General features: G+C 27.2%; 1 protein-coding gene across 2 annotated transcripts in view; it reads left to right on the top strand.

Annotated features, from left to right (window-relative positions):
• Nucleotides 1–24,952, top strand: part of dlp (glypican dally-like) — a 138,456-nt gene that overhangs the window by 18,573 nt on the left and 94,931 nt on the right. The window contains exon 1 of one of the 2 annotated variants that reach the window (XM_089178319.1): nucleotides 10,870–10,939. The exons of the other annotated variant lie outside the window; for it this stretch is intronic. Coding sequence (XP_089034445.1) covers nucleotides 10,885–10,939 — 55 coding nt within the window. The 5' untranslated portion in view covers nucleotides 10,870–10,884. Of the gene's footprint in view, nucleotides 1–10,869; nucleotides 10,940–24,952 lie in introns of those variants that run through there. 2 annotated transcript variants of the gene reach the window in all.

The following is a 24,952-nucleotide window of genomic DNA, read 5'->3' as shown; positions in this document are numbered from 1 at the left end:
TAGGGTCTTATTATTACTTTTTTTTTGTAAATTGTTATTAGTAGTTTTTACAAATAATTTTTTTTTTTTTTGAAAAGTAGTAGTAAGAATTTAAATTAGAAAATGAAGTACTTTTAGTATATTTTATTATTATATATTTATAATATTTAAATTATAAATTATAATATTACATTTAATTTATTATAATATTGTATAAAGAATATATAATATTTTATATAAATTATATAAAATTATATAAAAAATTAAAATATTATAAAATTGTATAAAAAATTTATTATAAAATTATATAAAAAATTTACAATAATAAAACTATTATATATATAAAGTATTTCATAATATAATTATAATAGTATTTTATTATTATATTATATAATATTTAAATTATAATATAATTATTTTGTTATTCGATGAAACAATTTTTGAATAACTTTCATTAGAGTTTTTAAAACTATTGATTAAATTAATAGCAAGCGACAAAGAAGAAAATGAATAAAAAATGGTTCTATCAAAACGAATGACACAAATTTTTTTTTCTATTCCTAGTAAATTCTTCTTTTTTTTTTTTTTTTGTAAACCAAAGTATCGTCGCACCGTGGTCAATTGCAGTCGTGTGATAAAATTTCTTGTTTACCAAGCTGAACCGAAAGCTCTGAACCCCAATGTCGTTGTCCGAGTACGTTTTTTTCATTCTCTCTTTCCCTCTCTCTCTCTCTTTTCTCTTTTTTTCGACACGTATGAATTTATTTCGAACGTAAAAAAACGTACAAGGAAATTTCGTTAAACATAATCCGAATTTTTCGATTGGTTCTTTTAATTTTGTATTTTTTGTTTATTTTTTGTGTGTGTTTGTTTTTATTTATTTTTTTTATTTGTTTGTTTTTCACTTTAGATGAAATGTTTGCGTTTAAAAACGATTATAAAATAGTGCGATCAAATTTTGTTCTAACTCTGTTATTTATTTCTTTTTTTTCTTGTTTTTGATGAAACGATTAGAAAATACGATGGAAATAAAATGAAGTAAAGTAAAGTAAAGTAAAGCGTTCTCTTGGGAAAGAATCACTTACGAGTTTTCCTTCGAATTCTTAAAAAGTAGAAGAAAAAGGTTCGACACTTCGACTAGAAAAGAAACGTTCTTCTAAGCCAACTTTCTTTTCTGCACTCTGACTTGCGTCTGGAGACTCTCGAGAAAATGAATCTCACTTTTACCTTCTCTCTCTCTCTCTCTTTCTCTTTCTCTTTCTCTTTCTCTCTTTCTCATTCCCTTATTTCTTGCTTTTTTTTTTTTATCTTTTCCCAACTTTTCAATCTTCTTTAAGTACATGAGTCGCGTATCACCATGTTATAAAAAGTAATGACAGAATAAACGTCGATTTATCGTTTGCCAATTGTACTAGGGGTTGTATCTGAAGTATTCGTTGCAATAAATAAATTTATATAAATAAAAAAATATTTATAATTAATTTAATAAATAAATTTATATTATTTTGGTATATTATTATTATATAATTTATTCATATATAATTTATTTATATAATAGTTTATATAAATTTTTTTTATATTATTTTATTTTTTAAATTATATTATATTATAATATTATTATATTATATAATAAATATCATAATTAAATTTATTAATTAATAAAATATTTAAATTAATAATATAAACAATTTATTACAATATTATATATTAAAAATTAATTATAATATTTTTAAATTATATTATATTATATAAATTTAAAAATTTAGATTTAATAACCGTGTTTCACCGTAGGTCGCAATTTTTCTGGTTTCAAGCTCTTCATTTTTTTGTTCTCTATACAGTCCAGTCTTCATCAAATCCAAAAATATGAATTTTTCTTTCATCTGTAAAAATAACTTAATTCCAGTACTCCATTGGTCTTTTAATGTTATTATTTGCGAATTCTAATCCATTTTAGGAGTCACTTGACCACCATGATTTTCATTTGTTCAAGAATCTTATTGGAAAAATTAAATTTACTTTGACGAAAGACGGTTAGAATCAGGAAAGTTCATGGTTAACTTTTTTTGTTACCTTTCTATTATACGTGCAAATCCTCAAAGAAAATAAATGCACAAAAAGAAAATAATCGGTAGAATAAAAAAGAAAATTAAATTAAAAAATAAGAAAAGAAGAAAGTATTTTGTATTCAAATTCCTGTCGTTATGTTTAGAAGACATTATTGAAAAGATGGTTATTGAAATAAGAAAAAGAAAATAACAGTAATCTTTAACATTTATTTTTAACCTTTGCATAAATTCACAAAGAAAAAAATAATAATAATTAAAAGAATGGAAAAGGATTTAAAAAAGAAAAATATTTCTAAGAATGCAGGTGTAAAAATATGAATATTTTGACAAGAAAATGTTGGTAACGTTTTCAGAACAAAATAAACACAGAACTAAAAGGTATATTTTTAAGAAGATTATTATTAGATTACAAAAAAAAATAGTAATAATCCTTTTAACACTACCTTTCTATTGTATTCATCTATTATATAAATAAACATAGAAATAAAAAAAAGAAAATAAATAAACATTCCCTGAAAGATTAAGAAAGGATAAAAAAAATAGAACGTTGAAAGGAATACAAAAGATGTACGAAAAAGGTTAAAAAAGGTAACTGCCATCATGTAAGCCATGAAAATGTAGATGACATTTAAACAAATAAAAAATACATGAAACTGCAAAATGTCAGCCACGAAAAAGTAGATAACATTTAAACAATCAAAAAATAAAATGTATCTTTGAAAAAAAAAATAATTAGATTAATCAAAAGAAACATTTTAAAGGACTAAAGGGAAGATTAAAACGTTGAAAAGGGAAAAAATTAACGAAAAAAGTTTAAAAAAAGGGACTTGACAGAAAGACGTAAATAAAAAAATGTTGGTGGTTGCATTTTCAAAAGAAAAAAAAAAAAAGAAAATGAAAGAAAAAGATAGAAATATAGATAGAGGGAGAATGCAGAATGTGTTAAAGAAAAAGAAAGATAACAAGACGAAGAAGATTCCTCCCCCACCCAGTTCTTTTACTCCTCCACCTCTTCTTCCTCTTCCTTATCCTCTTCTTTTTCTTCTTCCTCATCTTCTTCTTCTTCTTTTTTCTTCTTCTTCTTCATCGTCATCGTCGTCGTCATAGTCGACAATCGCAATGCGGGAAGCTATAAACGTAAAAGATTTCTGGGTGCAAAAGAAACCGAGCAAATGCCGGTGTAACCCTTGTAGTAGAGTGAGTGAGTGAGTGAGTGAGTGAAGGAGGAAGTGAGTGAGAGTGAGAGTGAAAGAGTGCGAGTGCATACGCGCTTTGCGAAGCTTTTAATCAACGCTGACGGCGAAACAACCTCTGTGTGCCACCATTATGCGTACTTTCTCTTGTTTTCTTTATCCTTTATCTTTATCTTTATCCTTTTTTCTTTATCCTTTTTTTGTGTCGTTTTTACACCCTTTTTATTTTATTTTATATCTTTTTTCTTTTCCTTTCTCCTATCTACTTTAAACTCTTTCATTTTTACTTTCAGTACTTCTATGTCAAATTTTTTTTTATCTTTTATCTTCTTCATTGCATTATTTTCCATTTTTTAGAATTTAAGAATAAATTGTTTAATTGTAAAATATTGGGATCTCTAGCACTTAAATACGCCATCTGGTGGCTAAATTTAAAATTAGAGTAGATAGGTCGAATTGTTACGCCACGCCCCTGCCAGAGATACCAATAATATAAAATATTATAATATAATAGTAGTTGTTAAAGATACTAATGTCATATTGTAATTCTGAATTTTTCATACTACTTTTTCATTATCTACTTTTCTGGTACCATCATACTTTTGTGATAATAAATAATAATTATAATAAATACAATTAAATAATAATTATAAATTAAATATAAAACAAGAAAATATTGCATATAAAAATATTAGGTGGACCACAAAGTAATTGTCGCCTTTTTAACCTCAAAATTCCAACAAATAAATTTTTCAAACTAGCTTTTATTATTAATCAATAATTAAATTAATTAATCACGTTATCAACACAACTTTTTTCTATCTGGTATGCAAATTTATATTATTGTAACGACACAAATTATCAATCGATTTTTTGATTGAAAATATTAAAAATAATTTGACATGCGTAGTAACGACCATTACTTTTCGGTCCTTCTAATATATAGCGTTACTAATGAATTATAATTATTTACTACCATAATATATATATTATTTTTCTCTATGAACATAGAAAAATATTAAATGTTCAAATTAAATATTAATTTTATTTGACAAATCATTTTCTTACGTATTTACTATGATTCGAAAGAAAGAACGTTTTTTTCGGTGAAAATGATTAGCGGTATTTTGTTTGAACCATAACGGTTTGAAAGAAACAAATAAAAAAATATAAAATGAAAGGAAAAAAAAAAGAAAAGGATGCAGACACAGAAGATCGTAACAACAACCAACAGTGACCTTGTAAAGGGCCATAGGGTTAGTAAGTAAAAAAAAGGTAGTTGTCACGTAACCCTCGTTTATTGTCACGTGTCCTGTAGTTCGAAGGTCGTTACTTGACAGATGTTCTAACAGGAATAAGAATGTCTCTTTTGGATTTGTATCCCCCCTCCTCCTCTCTTTTTTAAAATTTTGAAGTAAGCTTTTACCATTTGTTATAATAAATTGGTTGCTTGAAAAATATTACGTAGAAATTTTTAACACATTATCGAATGTCTCATTAATTTTCCATGATTTATCACGAATTTGTTATTATACGTTACATATTATGTTGAAATATTATTTTTTAAAATTGCATAATTTAAGTTAATGCATGTAATCGTATGTAATGAATTTATATTGCTAGAGGATGGTCAACGATGAACCCCATATTTGGTATACTATGAACAAACTTAAAAAAAGAATTTGATATTAAAATATAGCAAAATAACTTAAATCTTGTACAAAATTGAATTTTATTAATTATTATAAATATTGAAATTTAATTATATATTAATTTTAATAATTATAATAGTGCAATAATTCCTACAAGGCTTAAATAATAAAAAAAATACATAGTTAAATAATAATAAAATAATAAAAATGAAATAAATGTATATATTTCATTAAAACTATTTACAAATCGTCACTAATAACATTGTATGCATATGCACACGTAAATTATAATTAAATAAATATTTACTTACATTGCTAAAGACATATTAAAACGTCCCATAAAGCAAAATCAACAATCTGCTAAGTCTCAATCATTAAAAATCTAAAAACATCTAACGTCCAACCAGACACACATGTTTCTCCGAAATGTTGAAATTGTTCCATCAAATTTACCGAACGTGTCTATACATAAATATCAGGTATATTTTTATTTCCTTCTGTTATTCATAAACCGTAAGCTTAATAAAATCAAAAGTAACTCTCACCAAGACGATTGCCAAGATTAGAAAGATCGAATAATGATCTAAAGCAAGGAAACCAACCAACCAAGCAACCAACCAATGAAAGAAAGAAAGAAAGAAAGTAAAGAAATAAAAAGGTTTAGTTAGATCAAAACAAACATCGTTACGGAAATGGCATCGACCATAGTCAAGTAAAGTCAGAAGGGACCTTCTGCTATTCCTTTTCTTCATCCTCAATCCCGTTTCCCCACCAACTTCCTCCGAGTCCACCCTTAGACTTACCAAGTCTACCTCTACCGACTCCCTCTTTCCCTTCAACTTCCTCCCAGTACACCCCCTTAGGCTAACCAAATCTAACTCTGCCTACCAACTCCTTCTCCTTCAATTTCCTCCCACTCTAGCCTTAGGCTCACCAAGTCTAACTCTACCTACCAAAGCCCTCCTCTTCCCCCTAACCTTGTTGTATATATAGACCTCTTCTTCTATAGGAAAACAGGGGCTGCACTATAAGGAAACAACCCCTTGAAAAAACAGACAGACCGTCCTTCCTGACGTGTTTAGTAGCTTGATATAGCAATGGATGGTATGAACGATGGTGCAATGGAGAAGAAGACGAAGAAGAAGAAGAGGGGTGAGGTGAAGAGGGCTGGGGAGGAACCGGCTGATTCTCTTTCTCTTTATTTTTCTCTACATGCATGCATGCTTGCTTGCTTGCTTACTATGTATAAATGTATGCATCTATGTACGTTTGAAGTACATTGTGAGCTTGTGTAGAACTAGCTAGCTAGCTAGTAGGGGATAAGAAGAATAAGAGAGGGGGTAACATGGAGCACGTATGAAATTCTGAAACGCTTTCATTATCGTCAACGACGTGACGTTAACTGCATTTTAACGAGCGCCTGAAGCGCTTAAGCGCCAATGCCACCACCAACACACCACCACCACCACCACGACCATCACTACCTACCCTTATAGATACGTTCGATCGAATACGAATAATTTCGAGAGTCATTCAAAGACTTTTCCTTCGATTTCTAGGAACTTGTTGCTCATTCTCTACTTTTTTGTTCTTATATTCTTTTTTGAAGAAATTGAAATTTGAAATTAATTTGTATTATAACCAGGAGGAGATGTAAATATGTACTTCTCATTATATATTTGAGTTTTGGTTAATGTAATGGGTCAGTGTTTAGTGTAATATTTTGTTCAATGTTAATGTTTGATTGATCAATAAGCTCATGTGGTTTTTGTTTTTAGTTTACTAGTAATAAACAGCTAAACTTATATAATTATTATCAAAGAATTCAGTGTTATTCATTGTTTCAATTTTAATACTTGGTTGACTAATAAGCCAATGCAGTTTTTGTTATAATATCTGTTTAAGAACAAAAAAAGTCAATGTGGTTCAATACCCACTCATTGTACATACAATTCATTGTATGTAAAATATGTAAAATTTACTTACTAATTTAAAGGTAGGTAATATGTTGTTTGAATATTTATTTTTATTCATATATTTGATCACCTATCTTCTTCTACTACTACTACTACTACTACTACTACTACTACTACTACTACTACTACTACTACAATTACTATATAAATATGCGCATATTTCTATAGTAACTCCTTGTTACATTTATTGTGGTAATTGGGGGTGCCTCTAGCTATTTGTTTTCGATTAACCTTAGGCTATTCTTTAACTTTTCAACGATAACGAAATATATTCCCTTTTGTGAAGAACCTTGATAATCTATAAACATAAACCTATATCCCATTTATCTTATCCCAAACTAATTCCTTAACTAAACATCATATTATGTTACATTGCATTTATACAAAAATTCCCCTATAATAAAATCAACTGTTTAAGTATTAATACTTAACAATAATCAAAATGAATTAATATAAAAGTGAATGTACAATAAAAAAGAAAAAAATATCTACAAATGCTGAAGAATAAATTAATGTTAGAAAATGTTTAAAGTGCCATGGTGAAAAAATATCTTGAATATCTTTTTTGTTTGGAATACCCAAAGAAATAAATGAATGTAAAAAGATTGTTATGTTGTTTGATTGATTTTCTGTTTAAAAAATCTAATCCAATTGCACTTTGTGCAACTGTTCAAATGCATTCCTGTTAAACCTAGCACAATACTCAACAACAACCTTTAATAAACAATGCAACATTTTAGTGTCCACTTTTTATTGGTTCTCTTATTTTTTTTTTTTATAAGACAACAAAGTTATAATACAATGCAGTTACTGTAGATACCAATGTTTGGTTATTTAACATATTTTATTTATTTATTATACATACGCAGACGTAGTTATTCATTCATCGGTATTTAAAATAAAAGGAAATTCTCAAGTGACAATGCCTAGCGCTCAGGGTGCCAAGAAAAGAAAGAAAGAGAAAGAGAGGGTGGTGTTGCTCTACCTTCAGAAACTCAGGAATATCCGGTTTCCTTCGAAAGGATGTGCATTATGTGGCTTGCATTCATACTAGAACACTACGACGATGTGATATACACTACTTGTGTGATATATCCAGAAATATGTATACAGATATATTTGTATGTATATGTATAGATTGTATATATTTTTTATATGTGTGTGTTAAATCTCTTGAGCCTCCAACGCTTTTTCGATAATGCTGTTGTCGGTGAAACCAAGCGACGACAAACTTGTATGGTTTCAGTTCCCATGAAGAAGTTAAAAGCATGTTTCTTACGTATCTTTTATTTTTTTTTGTTTTCGTATTTTTTGTTTATCTTTTTTGAGAATACTATTTTTTTTTTAAATTATAGTTTTAGATGAACGATTATTTAATATTTATACTAAAACATATTATATTATCAATGATTATTGTTGGACTAATTATAGGGGAATGGAGGTTTGCCAATTGTTTGTTAATTTGATTGAAAAAATTGATTTTTTTTTTTTGTAAAAAAATTAACTTTGAATTTGATGTATTATATAATATAACTAATAATATAATATAATATTATATATATATAATTATTATTAATAATAATAATTATTATATAGTATATATATAATACAATAGTCAATTAGAAAATAATTCACATAAAATTACATTATACAATATATTATGAATAATATTATATTACAAATGAATTTTATACTATTAATGAAATATAATTGAACAAAAATAATTAGTAATTCATATATGAATTATAATAAGTATTAAAACGATTAGTAAATAACAATTTGTAACGAATTTTCTAAACTGTGTTGCATACACATGTAAGACAAGTACTCTAAGTGTACTTGTAAGAAATTTCGTATTTCATGGTATCAGTATAGTCTTCTATTCTATGGTTTGACTATCGGCAATGGCATTCTACGATCTCGGCTCGCATTTCTATCCTACATTAAGGATTATTTATGATCTTAAAGTTACGATAACGATCAGTATAAGACCAAGCCTAAGCACTAATCTGAGTTAGTCTGAAACGATTGTTGTCTTTCTCGGTATAATAACAGGAAAGAAAATGACTTTGGTTCCCACGAAAGAAAGATAAATATATATACTCACTTTCAATCGACTTTACTATACTTCTATTATAGTTTTAGTTGCAGTATTCCTTAAACATGATTCATCGAGATAACCTGTTTACATTGTTCATGATTGTTATGATTTATTTATTTTTATATTAATTAAAATCAGATTTAAACAAATGTAGAAACAGTAAGAAAGAAAGAGGTAGAGGGTTTAAGTATTAATTATATAATAATTATTATAAATTATTATAAATATTAAAAATTATTATTTTAATTATATTAATGTACAATTAAATTATGTTATATATATATATATATATATATATATATATATATATATATATATATATATATTAGGGTGGGTCAAAAAAATCAATTATTTTTTTTTACAAGTGCCACGAAAAAATGGGTTGCTAGACACCTTAAAACAATTCTCAACAAATATGAACTTTTAATTTTAATAGGAAGATCCTCCGCATCGCAGTTTTTTATTTTTTTTTCAGTCTAATAGATTAAAATTCATACCTTATTATTTATTGATTGTACAGAAAAAAGTTATGGCAGAATTTTGTAGAAAATTTAATGCTCTAAAAAAAAGGTATCTTATATTTTTCCCGTAAACCTCACCATTTGAATGATATTGAAGATTTAAGTTTGATTATTTTAAGACAAATTTGTGCAGGAAATTAACTGCTCTATAAAAATGGTGTCTTATGTTTTGGCGATTAAATTAAGCGTTCAAAAGATATTCATCATCAAACTTTCATGTGTACTGATTTTTTTCTCTGAATATCTTTTGAACGCTTAATTTAATCGCCAAAACATAAGACACCATTTTCATAGAGCAGTTTATTTCCTACAAAAATTTGTATTGTGCACTTTTTAATAGTCATTTATTGTCGAGTTATAAAATTCATAAACAAAAATGAAATTTGTCTAAGAATCATCAAATTTAAATCTTCAATATCATTCAAATGGTGAGGTTTACGGAAAAAATATAATATACCTTTTTTTTAGAGCATTAAATTTTCTACAAAATTCTGCCATAACTTTTTTCTGTACAATCAATAAATAATGAGGTATGAATTTTATTCTTTGGACTGAGAAAAAAATAAAAAACTGCCATACGGAGGATCTTCCTATTACAATTAAGAGCTCATATTTGGTGAGAATTGTTTTAAGGTGTCTAGCAACCCATTTTTCCATGGCACTTGTAAAAAAAGAAATAATTGATTTTTTTGACCCACCCTAACATATAATTAAAATAATATATAGGTAAAATAATAATAATTATTAATAATTATTATATTCATATAATATTATATGAATATTATATTTGAATATTTATATAATATTATTTTTGAATATTTATATAATATTATTTTTGAATATTCATATACTATTATTTTTGAATATTCATATAATATTATTTTTGAATATTCATATGATATATATATATATATTATTTTTAATGCCGTGGAAATTACTGATGATGACTATCATTTAAATTCTATTTACTACAATTATCTTTTTTTTCAGATTAAAATAATTAGTTGCAACAATTTACGATAATAATAATAATAATAATAATAATAATATAATAAAAATTTTTAATAATAAAATTAAAGTTAAAAATATAATTTAATAAAATTATTTTATAATCAATTATTTATCTTTCCATTTTGCATACGATTATAAAAAATAAAAAAAAGGATGTCAAATTACTATACAGTCCACTTAATAAAATATTTCCAAAAGATTTATGTATCGATAAATATCGTCTATGTAGAAAAGTATTCGTATTGATTGATAGTGTAACATGATATACCTAATTAAGTGATAACATAGGAAATGGACGATACGAGTTTATGATTCTTCTTCTTTTTTTTCTCTCTCTTTATGACGGGCCAATCATATCGAACGGTTATGAGGAAGGAAATCGATGACAGGGAGCAACGAACTTGATAGAAAGCACGTCGACGGTGCTGTACGTGCAGGTAGGATTGACAATTGTAGGAAAGAGCGAATATGAATGACGTAGCGTGGTTTGGGACTGACATATGCACGTGACACGCGTCAAATGCAACCCCTCATTCTCTCCCTCATTCTATCTCTCTTTCTCTCTCATATAAACTCGTTTCATAATCTTCAGTATACTCCGTCCCACTTCTCAATACATGTATACACACACAGAGTGGTATAAACACATATACAGGGTGTCCGGACCTACAGATCAGGATCAAAATTTATAAAAATGTTTTAACAAAATTATTAAGTGGGTCGAATAAAAGTTCATGCCGTTTTATTAAAAAGAAAAAAATAAATTAGTACACACTTGTATACTAATATACAAATATATACTAATAACTATATATTGTTATTTATTACTGTATACTATTTTATATAAAACTCTATTATTAACTATGTACTATTATTATATAACTATATAATAACTATATACTAATTTATATATTAGTATATAGTTGTATTTGATCTCATTTGAACATGTTGTTTCAACTTTGAGACACCCCGTATATAATATTCGTATATGCTCATCGTACCAGTCCAACTCATTTGCAAATCAACACAGAAGGTCATTACGGGTTGGCAACTTTTCACTCACTTCTCCCATCTGCGAATCTTCCTAACTTCGACATCTGTGCTTTCTATTTCTTTCTCTTTTTTCTCTCTTTTATGTGTCCTAATCCCTTCTGTCATTATTTCTTTGCTTCGTTCACTTTTAACAATACTTTTCCCTATTTTTTTTCCGTTTTTTTAATTATTTTTTTTAAACTATTGTTAAATTTTTTCTTTTTCATGGCCAATCGTTCGGAAGAAATGACTTCCTTGTTAACAGTGAATAAGAAAGAGAGAAGAATAGAATATCTATTAAGAAGGTTGACCTATATAAATAGTCGAGCAAAAAAAAGGGTTCTCGGTTTACCAAAGAAAGTGTCGGCATGGCGTTTGAAGTTGGTTCTCTTTTATATTAAACGGAACATGAATAGGTTTATCTAGTCCTTTCTAGTTATAAAGAATAGATCAAATTACTAGATCGATTAAGGTGTGTGGGGTCGAAAAAACCTGTGTCTAAATACACGAACATTTTTCTTTTATTTTTTTTTATCGGTTTTTATGGTATCTTAGCTTTTTTTTCTTTTAGTATACTAGTATATTAAGTATAGTTATACTAGTATACTAAGTACTAAAAGTACTAGTATTCTAAGTAGTTGTAGTAGTACTTGTTTGTATAAGTACTACTAGTAACTTAGTATAGTATAACGTATAGTATAAGTACTAGTGTGTTAGTACTAAATAGTAATAGTACTTACTATACTTTGTAGAGACATTATATTTCTAATATATAAATTATAGTTTCTTAGTAAGGGAAACTTTTCTTTAACGAACAAATTGTGTATTATTTTACCATCTATTAGGTTCGATCATATGTTTTATTTCTCATTTTAAATTTTCTCATTTTCCCCTCATCATAGCTTTTTTCTTAGGCCAGAAGACTTTATTTTTTATATATCTGTTTAACAATATAAAAAATGCTGCAAATTAGAGAAAAAAAGTGTTAAATTAAGCAGAAAAACACGATAAGGAGGTTTCCAGAGTTCAGCGGAACGTGTTCGTGCATTTCGTGCACGCCAGAAGGCGTTATTAAATGTGCAGAATAATATCTCTAATGTGGGTAATAATGCGTTCACTGTTAAAAATAGTAAAAACGATTATCGTAAGTCATTAATTCAACATATTTCTTTCTTAATCCTTTCTACTCATACCAGACAAGCATAATCTTAATATGTCACTTTTGTAACATTATTTTTTTTTCTATTCAGATGATTCGCAATAGGATATTGTGAATTGTGATTCAAGTGTCTCGCGGCCGAAAATTAACGCCGAACAGTGTCGTGAAAATCTGCAGAAATAAAATATTAGCGAATTTTCAAAGAGTTCGACGGAACGCGTTCGTGCATTTCGTGCACGCAGAGAGGTGTTTATTTACCATACGTATTTTAGTTACCATAAGTAATTCATCTCATTTCTTCAAATTGAGAACTTGCTTATTGTGTAATATGTTATGTATTATATGTTTATAAAACGTAAAATAATTGTTGAATGTGGTAACAGTATAATTATAATAATATTATAACAAATAAATCTTACAATTATCCTACACCTGATATTCTGCAATGGTCGCATTCTCTCGTAACTTAGTTTTTTGAAGGTTTCACTTCTAACACGTGTGATCTGCACGCATGTTGTTTTTTTTTTTATTGATTCATTGATGCTGAATTTTATTATTTAAATTTGCAATATAAATTAGTAAATTTATGAATTAATGCGTGCGTTGACATTTAAGTTTTATTTGCACGTTGATGATTTTATTTATTGGATAATAATTAAGTTGAAATATGTATTTGGTTTTTCTTATTATTTAATATCATTTAATTCTAGGAATCCATGCATCCATTGGTTTTGATAGGTTAGGTTTTATGAAACTTGCATTGATTTCAATTTGTTTCCACTCAACCTTATGGTTCTATTTATCTTTATGGTTAATAAATCATGTGATAGAAACGTTAAACCATTTGATTTTTTTTCTGCATTGACATAAGTTACTTTTGATGTTAAATCATGAACACTGTATCATTAAAATGAAACATCAACAGATGCATTGTCATTAAGGTTTCATAATACCTGCATTTATTTTATATTACAGATTTTTCTTAATTAATTGTAAGATCAAAACTTACTTTGTATTTCCACGTGAAAACAAATTGTTTTCTGATATGAAATTATCAGATGAACCTTAAAAATAATAACATACACACATAAAGACACATTGCAACTATGTATCAATGTGCATGTAAAAGCCCTCTTTTTAGTATTGGACAAAAGTAATAAATAAGAAACTGAGACGAAGCGTGAGACGATGTGGGGTTGGGTGGAAAGTTAAATGAGGAGTGAATGAGGGGGCGGTGGGTGGTTGTGAAGCATCCAACGAAGGGTTGGATATCTTTTCGTTGCGTGAAGACGATGAAGAAGAAAAAAAAATTGGATGAGAAGACGGAGACATATACTCACACTAGTATGAGTGAGAAACATAGAAAAAGAAAACGAAAAAAAATAGAGACAGAAGGAGAGAGAGAGAGAGAGAATAAACTTTTGTTCGCGTTCGAGACGGTTCATTATCCGCGGCGCGACCGCATTCTGTTTGATGTCGGGGACGTAGGTAAACACTTTGCTAAAGTTTACTTTTTCTCGATGTGCAGTGTGCACCACCCTTCTTGACTCTACGATCCGACACGCCCGGCTACTCTTCTTCTCTCTTTCTTTTTCTTTTATTTTCTTTCTCTCTGTCTCTCTTTTCGTTCTTCTTATTTCGTACTTTAATCATTTTCTTTTTCTTTTTCATCATCATCTTCATCTTCTTCTTCATCTTCATCGTCATCGTCATCATTGTTGTTTTTCATGTATTTGTCTTCTTCGTAATTCTTCATTTTTCCTAAAATCGTCGTCAACTCCACTTCATCTTCATCTTCATCGTCATCGTCGTTGTTTTTCATCTGATTACAAATTTTTTCTTTTTTTTTATTGATAATTCGAATACTATTATTAATCTTTAAAACCCAAATAATTTCTCAACATTATTGATTCATATGAATTCAATGAAAAATCCCTAAAGGTTGTTTACATTTGTATATATGAAAAAGAAATATGGATAGGTACAGAGTGTATAATAGGGTAGTTGGGGAATGGGTTGGTGGGTTGTGGTTTGTGGTTGAAAATAAAATAAAGATCATCGTTCTGGGTCAACGCTTAAAATGTGAAAACTTTTTCCTTATTTGTTTTCGACTACGAGTAGTAATTGTTGAATGAAGATTAAAAGATGGACGTTTGAAAGGAATTTTGTAAGAGTAAAAAGTTACGTAACCACCAACCAACCTACGAACCAACCAACCAACCAACCAACCAATGAACGAACGAACGTAAGCAATCGTTGTGTTTACCCAAGCTACGAACAAAATGCTTCCAGCTTCGTGTTCAACCAAGAAAATTGTTTAGATTTCAGATACGAGAGGTTGTAGATAAAAATGGGTGGGGGGTAGGGGGTGGTAAGAGTGAGACGGTGTAAGGTGGGACAGTAAATTTCTCTCACACACACACACAACAGTTGCACTATTACGTACACATTCAGAAAGGGTTTCTAAGTGGAAGTAACAGTTACGTACAATGCTTTATTTCCCATTTTTTCTCTCACGTGGTTTGTAATACATTGAAGTATGTTACATGTGTAACACGTATGTTTACAATCCGAAGGAGAAAAAGAGAAAAAACCGTTCTAATTTCTCAACCGAACATTTCTTACATTTGTTTGTACTTTTTTTTTTTTGTCTTTTTCGAACCCTTCACATCGTTTGGTGTATATTTTTTCTCGTTGTTTTTTTTATTTTCAATAACACATTTATATATTTATGTATACTTAAGGTGTATATGTAGAAATAAATATACACAGGGCAGGGGTGTGAGTGTGAGATGGTTGACCTAAATTTTGTTCATTTTTATTTTTATTTTCAAGAATAATTATACGATATCCATTAATTTTTTAACCCAGTTATTTTTCGATTTGAGAGACTGTAATATTTTGCGTTATGACCTAATATACTCGTCATGCAAAAAATGGTATTTTTAACACTTGATATTTAAATTGCTTATCAATTTATATTATAAATTTTTATTATAATATTTTTTTATATTATAAATTATATGTTATTATAATATTATATAATATATATATATATATATATATATATATATATATATATATATATAATAATTAACAGATATTTTTTTTTACTGATAATCGGTTTCATTTCAACGAAATAATTTTTAATACCACACTTATACAAATGTGAGTAAAATTACGTTATAATAATATTAAATACTTGATAAATGTCATTTAAATTATTGACATGTCCTTAATTAAAATGAGATCGTTATATTATAAATGTCAAAGAAGACGATTAAATAAAATACCTGATCGATCATCTCGGATCAATTGATTGTTAAAATAGCCAATTATTTCATGAAGAATATACTGAACCTTAAAAAACATGATGAAGGATGAAGAATACAAAAAAATAAAAATATAAAAAACGAAATAAAAATAAAAATAATAATAAGAAGATAATTAATAAGAAGAAAGAATATAAATTCGTTGCGACAAGGAAGAAATAGCAAGACGGATCGTATCCGGGCAACCAACGGTAGTTAATTAACTGCACGCTTGCTTATATGTCCATCTCAGTTTATTAAAATGAAGATACTCAGTAAATGTAGAAGAGAAACAAATCGTGTATAGTCTTATGTTAGTCGTAATGAGACACATGCATACATACACATACACATATACACATGTGTGTATTCTCGTTTTAAAAGAATCGATCGAGTCCCGTGTGATTACACCTTAAGGATAGAGTCGTACGTGCTCGTCCTCTACCTCGATCTTCGTGATCGGCATTAAAACTGGTTTTTATCCTTCTTCCTTTGCCCATGCCCCCTTCCCTCCTTAGCCCCTCTAGCCCCTTCTCTTTTTTTTTTATTTATTTTCTTTACTTTCGTTTACTTCACTTCACTAGTTTGTATAAGTGTACATTTATACTCTTTACCCTTTCGTTAAAATGGAATGTTTTAAGAAATTTCTATTCTCTCGTTGTTAAGTGATTTGTTTATCATTCAAAGAATTTTAGTTGATAAAAAATTGTTTATTTAGTTTTATTTTTATTAAAAAAATAGGCTAAAAAGACCACGAATGGAGTGTTTGCGTTCAGGGATTGGAACACTGGTGGGATTAGGTATTTGTGACAATGAATTTTCGAGTATCAAATGCCATTTAATAATAATTGTATTATTATTAATAATAATATTTAATTATAAATAATTAAATTATAAAGTAATAAAGTAAAATAGATTTAAATGAGTAAATTTATAAAGTAATAATTTATAAATAAAAAAAATAATAATAATATTTAATTATTATTGACAATAATACATTTAATAATTAATTTAATAATAATTAATAATAATTTAGTTTATTAAAATAATTTTAAATAAAATAAAATAATTATAATATTAAAATAATTAAAATAAAAAATAATATAAAGATAATAATATAAAAATAATTATAAAATAATTCTGTTCTTAGTCTAAATCCTATGTTTGTTTGTATTAGGGTATTAACTATGAAATTTCTAATTACTCGGTTTATTTTCATCTCGAAATCAGAAATTTTATATTTTATGATCTAATATCTTTTTCATTACAAACGTTTCATCGTTTCGTTACCGTTTCCAGAGATTTTCAGTCACTTTTTTCAAATCACTTTCCATTCTAAATAAATTTTCACCTGAATAAAATTATAAAAAATACAAAAATCGTATTATATACTTTGAAATGAAATTAAATAAATTTATTTGAAATATTTCAATGCAAAATTTTCTATAAGAGTTTAATGCCCTTTACTTTTATACGCCCATCATGCAGGACATGTACATCTTTATACATATGTATGTACAATGTATATATGTATGATATGTGTATGTATGTATATATATATACGTAGGATACATAGAAGCAGGAAGAAAGAAAGAAAAGAATCGAATCGGTTTTGGAACGTGATGCGGATCCAGTTTTGAATGCTTCGTTGATCTTTTTGTTTCCTCAATGTTCAGCGATGAAACGAGCATCGAAATACCCCGAGATCGATCATCGACACGAGTTTTTTTTCCTGTTCTATACACGAAAGCGCGTCGTTTGAAATCGTGAAATTTTTGGTCCATTCTGTCCAAAAGGAACTGTCCCATAAAATTCTATCAAACATAGATCAGTTGAGGTTGAGTGATGGGTTGTAGTAGTAAAATTGGACGGATTGGATAGGAGAAAAAAAAGTTTTTTGGATATTTAGATACAAACAAATAAAATAATAATAAGTTTATTTTTGTTGTTTGCATTTAATTAACAATTGTAACAATTAGTATTTAACTATAGTAAAAAAAATATATATATATATAATAAAATAATATAATAAGTAATATATTTCATTATAATAATGTATTTCATTATAAAATAGTATAATATATAATGTAGGTATTATATTATTTATTATATTATTTATATTTTACATTATATTGTATTTATATTTTTATATTTATATATTTATTATATTATCTTTATTATATTATTATTATATAGTATATAATAAATGTATATAATAATTATATAATAATAATATTACATTATTATATAATAATAATATAATAAATATATATATACTTCTTCGTATTTAAATGCAAACAACAAAAACAAGCTTCTTATTTTAGTTGTTGTAACAGTTAGTATTTAACTAAAATAAAATATATATATATATATATATATATATATATATATATATATATATATATATATATATATATAAAATAATATAAAAAGTATTTATTAACAACTTAATATTTCTGGAAGTATTTTCATAGATTTATGGAACATCCTATACGTAGTTCTCATCGATTCCATGTATTAGTAAGTTACCTTTGCACGGATAACGATATCTTAGGGCGTTAAATTCACGACTTGATACACGTAAAGGGGATCTCATTTTCCTTTAACCAAGAAAGTCCTAAGAAAATTAAATCGAGCGCGCTTGGTTCACCTTAACGGATATTAGATCCTCACAAGATTCTACCGAAACTCTTCTCCTCTTCACTTCTATATCCACCTCATTCTCATCCTTCTCATCCTGCCCCTCATCCTCCTTCTCTTCTCTTCTCTTCTCTTCCTTCTCTCTCTCTCTCACATACACTCATATTCTATCTATTATATCTTACATCAGTGATGGAACTACAAACGTTCGTCTCCTCTTCCCTCTCTCAGCAAAATATAATTTTAATCCCCCTCCAGGAAAAAACAAAACAAAATACACATAAGTTATATATTATTACGTTAAGTAAAGAATATAAACCCCTTTACCCTAAAACAACGAGTGAGATACGTGGTAAGAAATTTGGTTCAAAAACAAACACAAATCTTACTGATACTACTTTGTTTGGAACCAAATGTATAAAAAAAAACTAATTTGGAATTGTTTGGTTTTGGTTCAATTGTTTTCGATATTTTTTTTATTTTAATTACGTTTACACGTTTAGGTTATAATTCCCTATAAAAAGTACTATACAACAATAATATTATATCTATATATCATTTCAATTAAAATAAAATTTAATATTGATGAGAGATAGTAGTTTCTTATTTATTATGGTTTGAGCAATCGAAAGTGTTATCGGTTAGGACAAAGGGTTAACACTAAACCTACCAACACTTCGTGTATACTTATTCCTATCTCGAGTAGTCAAATGACCGCTTAGAAAAGAAAAAAAGACCCCTTTTACAATTCTATGTCGAGTGTGACTTGAAATAAGTTTTTATCTCAGGGATTCCCCTCGTCGAATCTTACTCGACGATTTTTTTACTCTTATCAAAGTGATTTAAAAAAAATTTACTTGGTTTTTTTAGTTAAAATAGATTTCAAATTTCAAATAAAATATTTAAAAGCGTTGGAAGATGTTGGTTAATAAAATTGCAATATGATGTGCAAAGGGTTAAATGTAAATAGAATGAAATTTTAAATAATTGGATTGTAAACAAAGTATTTTTTTCTACTTTTGTATACTTTTGTGTACTTTTACTCTAAATTAAATTAGGGATACTTTGAGTTAAAAAAAAAAGAAATAATAATAAATGTCAAAATTTTGGGGTCCCTTTTTTTTCTTTCTACCGACGTGTTGCAGGGTTTTGGGGTATTATAGTTCCGCCCCTGTTATATCGTCTTCCTTCAAACTATGTAAATAACATATATCGTTGTTCGCTCGATTAACGAGCTCGAGTTTACCAATAAGCTCTCATGTAAATGAGAAACGATCGTGGATGAAAGTTTTCAATGAAAATTATCAACCTTTTCTCTCTCTTTCTTTCTCTCGTTCATGAAACTATTTTACCTTTAAAACTACTACAAACTTCAGTTTTTCTTTGTAAACAATTTTGAAGTTTTTCAAGATCATCCTTTCTTCTTACTATACTTTGATAGTTGCTAAAAACACACTTCTTACAAAACTTTAGATACTCACACACACATTTCACATCTTTTATATAAATTATTATACTATATACATATATACTATTACACACATAGTACTATAATCTCAATAATACTATATTTCATATAATCTATATATAAATACTACTACTATACACATAGTACTAAAATCTCACTATTATCTATAAATATATATATAAATACTACACACATAGTACTACAATCTCACATAAATTAAATTCATTAATATCTTATAGAAAAAAAAATATTGTTTTTATAAAACTATTTCATTATTTCATTCACATATATTCTCAAAATAGAATAAAAAAAAAATAGAAAAATAAACTTTAAATTCGATATCCTTTCCTTCAGAATAATCCACGCCCCCCCTTCTTCCCTTTCCACACCTATTGAAAGTTTCTTGTTTATTCTTAGAACGAGAACTGTAGGTGGTGGTGTAGATTTTAAAGGGTATAGGTAAAAGAAGGTGGAATTCATATGAAAGGTGAGATAGGAAAGCGTGTAAAAAGTTAGTTTGAGAGTTCAAAAAATACCCTGACCCAACCGGGCCTCCTCAACCTTCTCTCTTCCTACTCGTGCCTCCACATATTCGCCAACATATAACGATTTTGTATAAGTGTAAGTTCGAAGGAATGAAAAAAAGGATTTGTCTGACATACCTGTATGGTGAATCGCTGCCCCATACGTTGCCATACGTTGCCATACGTTGCCATAGCATTCCTTTAGTCTGCTTCGCTCGGTAATTATGAGATATTAGCCGGTAATTTATAGCCATCCCAGAGACCCTCTTGACTATACTTCTCTCCTCTTTCTTCTACTTTCCTCTCTCTCTCTCTCTCTCTCTTTCTCTCTTTCACTCACTTTTTTTTTTTCTTTCGTTCATTTTGCAAGGATCGAGAAGGAATGTTCGACCTTCGTGACGATCCTCTGTGGTCTCTTCACTCATCGTCGTGATATATAAAGCCACTTGATCTTTTTTTTTTTTATACATAATATATTGCTTTAGTTAGTTTTTTTTTTTTTTCAAGAAAGTAAAAAGAAAAATATAAATAAATAAATAGAGTAGTGAACGTGTTACGTTTGAGGAAGGTATAGAAATTGATTCTTTTTTTTTCTAATTATAGTAATAGTTTTAAATTTTAGTTTATTATTTATTATTATAAAATTTAGTTCTAATAATAATAATTATTATTATTTTAATTATATTTTTTTTCTGTTATATATATATATATGAAATTATATGGATATATTTGAAATTTTTTTTTTTCACTTTTTTTTTATTACTTTTTTCGTTTAGTTGCAATGAAAAGAAAAAAATGACGAGTTTGAAATACGATAACTTTATCGAAAGTTACGAGATGTCTGGTAAATATTTGTATAATAATACACGCCTGTTATTACTCACCAATTTTATTTTTTCCAACGGCTTTTCTTCTATTTTTTATTTTTTATTTTTTATTTTTTATATTTTTATTCGAGATGCAAATCACACGACTTCGATTTCATTTACAGAGGTAGAACAAATAAAAAGAAAAAAAAAATCATAGAATATTTTATTTATTTTTTTTTTATTTTTACTCCGATCATGTGTGATTTGAAATAATATATTGAATCGAACATTTATATAAAAAAATATTCCAACGAAATGAATATTAGTCTTTATGATTTATATATTATTTTGTAAAATAAAAATATTAAAGTAAATGTTATAATCTTAATTTCGATTTATATTAAGAATATTATTCACGTTACACACATGCGCGATTTTAAAAATGTCATATAAACAACATTGAATATAAGTATTTTTACCTTCAGACAAAAGCTCAAGCTTCAGTCTGAAGGTGAATTTTGAGGAAGACGGTACTCCCAATTATTATATAGTGCTTCTAAATTACAATACGCCTTATTTTCGATTATATAACAATTATTTTATTATTCTAATACACTCATTATTTTTCAGTTTGTTTAAACGCATATATATTTGTTTAAACAATACATACCTATTAAGGTACTTTCAGTAGAAAATAATTTTAATAGAATTATTTGTTATACATACTAATCTATATACGTACTATATACTATATACGGCAGTACGATAGTACGGTAGTACGGTATATATGTATATACGTACATATATATATATATATATATATATATATATATATATATATATATATATATATATATATATAGTGTTATTTTATATTATATATTATATAATATAATATTATAATTATTAATATTAATTAATAATAAAAATAATAGTAAAATATAATAAAATAAAAATAAAATTAATAATATTAAAGTAATAATATATATATATATATATATTTATATATTATATATTATTTTATAACAAATAATATTTTATTATTATATTATAATTAATATTTTGTGATATAATATATTTAATAATGAATTGTTTTTATCATTTTCAGGTGAGTATAACTGGTTAGAGAGGTTGTGTGATATTACGAGTAGAAGGATGATTATTGTGGTCCCTTCTAAGGTGAGTAAGCGAACGTATGCGTTAAACTGTTAAGATAAGGGCGTAGTTCTCCTTTGCTTTTCTCTTATCTTGAAAGATATTTCGAATCGTTTTACGGATTGCATGCCGATAAGGTACTCCCGTTCTTACAACGTAACGACGGTTGCAGTTGTATCGCTTGAGATAATACAACCTACGAAGAAGATTACTTCGTTCTAATGTAATGTGATAGTATTTTTTATTTTATTTTATTTTACTTTATTTTTTGATAATTATATAAATACATAAACATATCGATTTTATTCTTGATTTTAATTTTACAGAGCTTCTTTTTGGTATGAAATTTTTGAAACAAAGATTTATGAATTTTTTTTTTGTCTGTAGTTGCATGTAAATATTCACATACGGTATATTTAGTTCTACTTATGATTATTCTATTCATTTAATTAATTATTTTTCTCTGGAAAAATTTTAATATGGTTATAAAAAAATTATCTTTTACATCCACAAAACACAAAACACCAAACACAAAAACACTCTTCCATTTGAACTTTTCTTATTTTAATCAAACCAAGACTATTTTAATTATTATTATCAATTATTACGTTATAGTTTTTTATTTCAATAATAAAACAAAAAAAGTGATAAATTTAATTATTCATTAACTGATAAAAAATAAATAGATTAATACCTTTTTCAAAATTTAAACAAAATAAAAAAGTATACCCACAAAAACACTCTTCACTTTAGAACATTAAATTCATGAAAAAAATAAAAATAAAAAATACTGATAACTACATACGATGAGAAACCGATAAAAAGACACTATACTTTAACGATAATAATATTGCGTTCGAGAACGAGATTTCTTATCGACAAGAAGAAAAAAAAATAGAAAAAGAAAAAAGATACAGAAAAAGAAGAAGAAGAGAAAAAAAATATGACTTAAGTGCTTGAACTACGAGAAAACGCGACGCCGATGGTCTAATAATAGAAAACATAAAACATGATGTTTGTGTAAAAAAATATCAATTAAGAAAAAACGAAAATAAAATCGATATGAAACTCCCACTAACCCCCCTTCCACACCCCTCCTACTCTTACAAAAATCGATATCAATTTTTCAATTTTAATAACATAACCAGAAGATCACGTATGGATATACGAAATTGGGTTTCCACATCTCGTTATGATAATTTTCCCCCATTAGATATATGTCATTTCCCATGAAGTATTATCATGAAACAAGATGCAATTAAATTAAACGTTTTAGTTCACGTGTTTATTTCACAATATATGTTAACGTCCATCTACTAATTTTATTCAATAAATATATATGTGTTTATGTGTGGGAGAATGGATAAGGAAGAAGAGGGTTGGGGGTGAGGGCTTGTTCAACGTTACAATGTAACACGGAAAGAATCGATAAATTGAAATTCTACATTGGTATATAAATACAAGGATGATCAGTAATTTTAATTGGTGACAATTAAAATTTTGTCGACTATTTCTGTGTACTACACGTCTCTGTATGAATGTGTGTGTGTGTGTATGTGTGAAGGATGTGTTCAATCAAATTTAGATGAGTTTTCGTGTTGTGCGTAACGAAAATTCATTTGAAACTTTGGCAGAGGTAGACGAAAGTACCTAATTAATTTTCACGTTGATGAGAGTAACAGATGAAAACAAAAATTAAAAAAATAGAAAATAAAACAAGAAAAAGAGAGATAGATAGATAGATAGATAGATAGATAGATAGATAGATAGATAGATAGATAGATAGATAGATAGATAGATAGATAGATAGATAGATAGATAGATAGATAGATAGATAGATAGATAGATAGATAGATAGATAGATAGATAGATAGATAGATAGATAGATAGATAGATAGATAGATAGATAGATAGATAGATAGATAGATAGATAGATAGATAGATAGATAGATAGATAGATAGATAGATAGATAGATAGATAGATAGATAGATAGATAGATAGATAGATAGATAGATAGATAGATAGATAGATAGATAGATAGATAGAAAGAAAGAGAGAGTAATAAAATAATGAATTTAATTTGAACACGTGTCTTAAGGTTCGAGGCAGATGATAGGACGTGACAAGTCAAATTTCGTGGTGGTGTGTTCTGACAAACGCCTCCCATTTCATGAGCTGGACCCTGCCATGAATCTGTGGTACTACGACCTAATTAAGGCAACTCGAATTCCATGTGTAATTAGACCTTAATCCGACACCGATACTCACGTGTATGAGAGAAGGGGTAATACAATAAAAGAGAAAGAGTAAGAGAAAGAGAAAGAGAAAGAGAAAGAGAAAGAGAAAGAGAA

The sequence above is a fragment of the Polistes dominula genome, unplaced genomic scaffold (genome assembly GCF_049000335.1).
Source record: "Polistes dominula isolate Pdom_NZ unplaced genomic scaffold, Pdom_raw_medaka contig_77, whole genome shotgun sequence".
Classification (NCBI taxonomy): domain Eukaryota; kingdom Metazoa; phylum Arthropoda; class Insecta; order Hymenoptera; family Vespidae; genus Polistes; species Polistes dominula.
The sequence above is the reverse complement of the archived record's forward strand: the minus strand, read 5'-3'. Positions and strand labels throughout refer to the sequence as shown.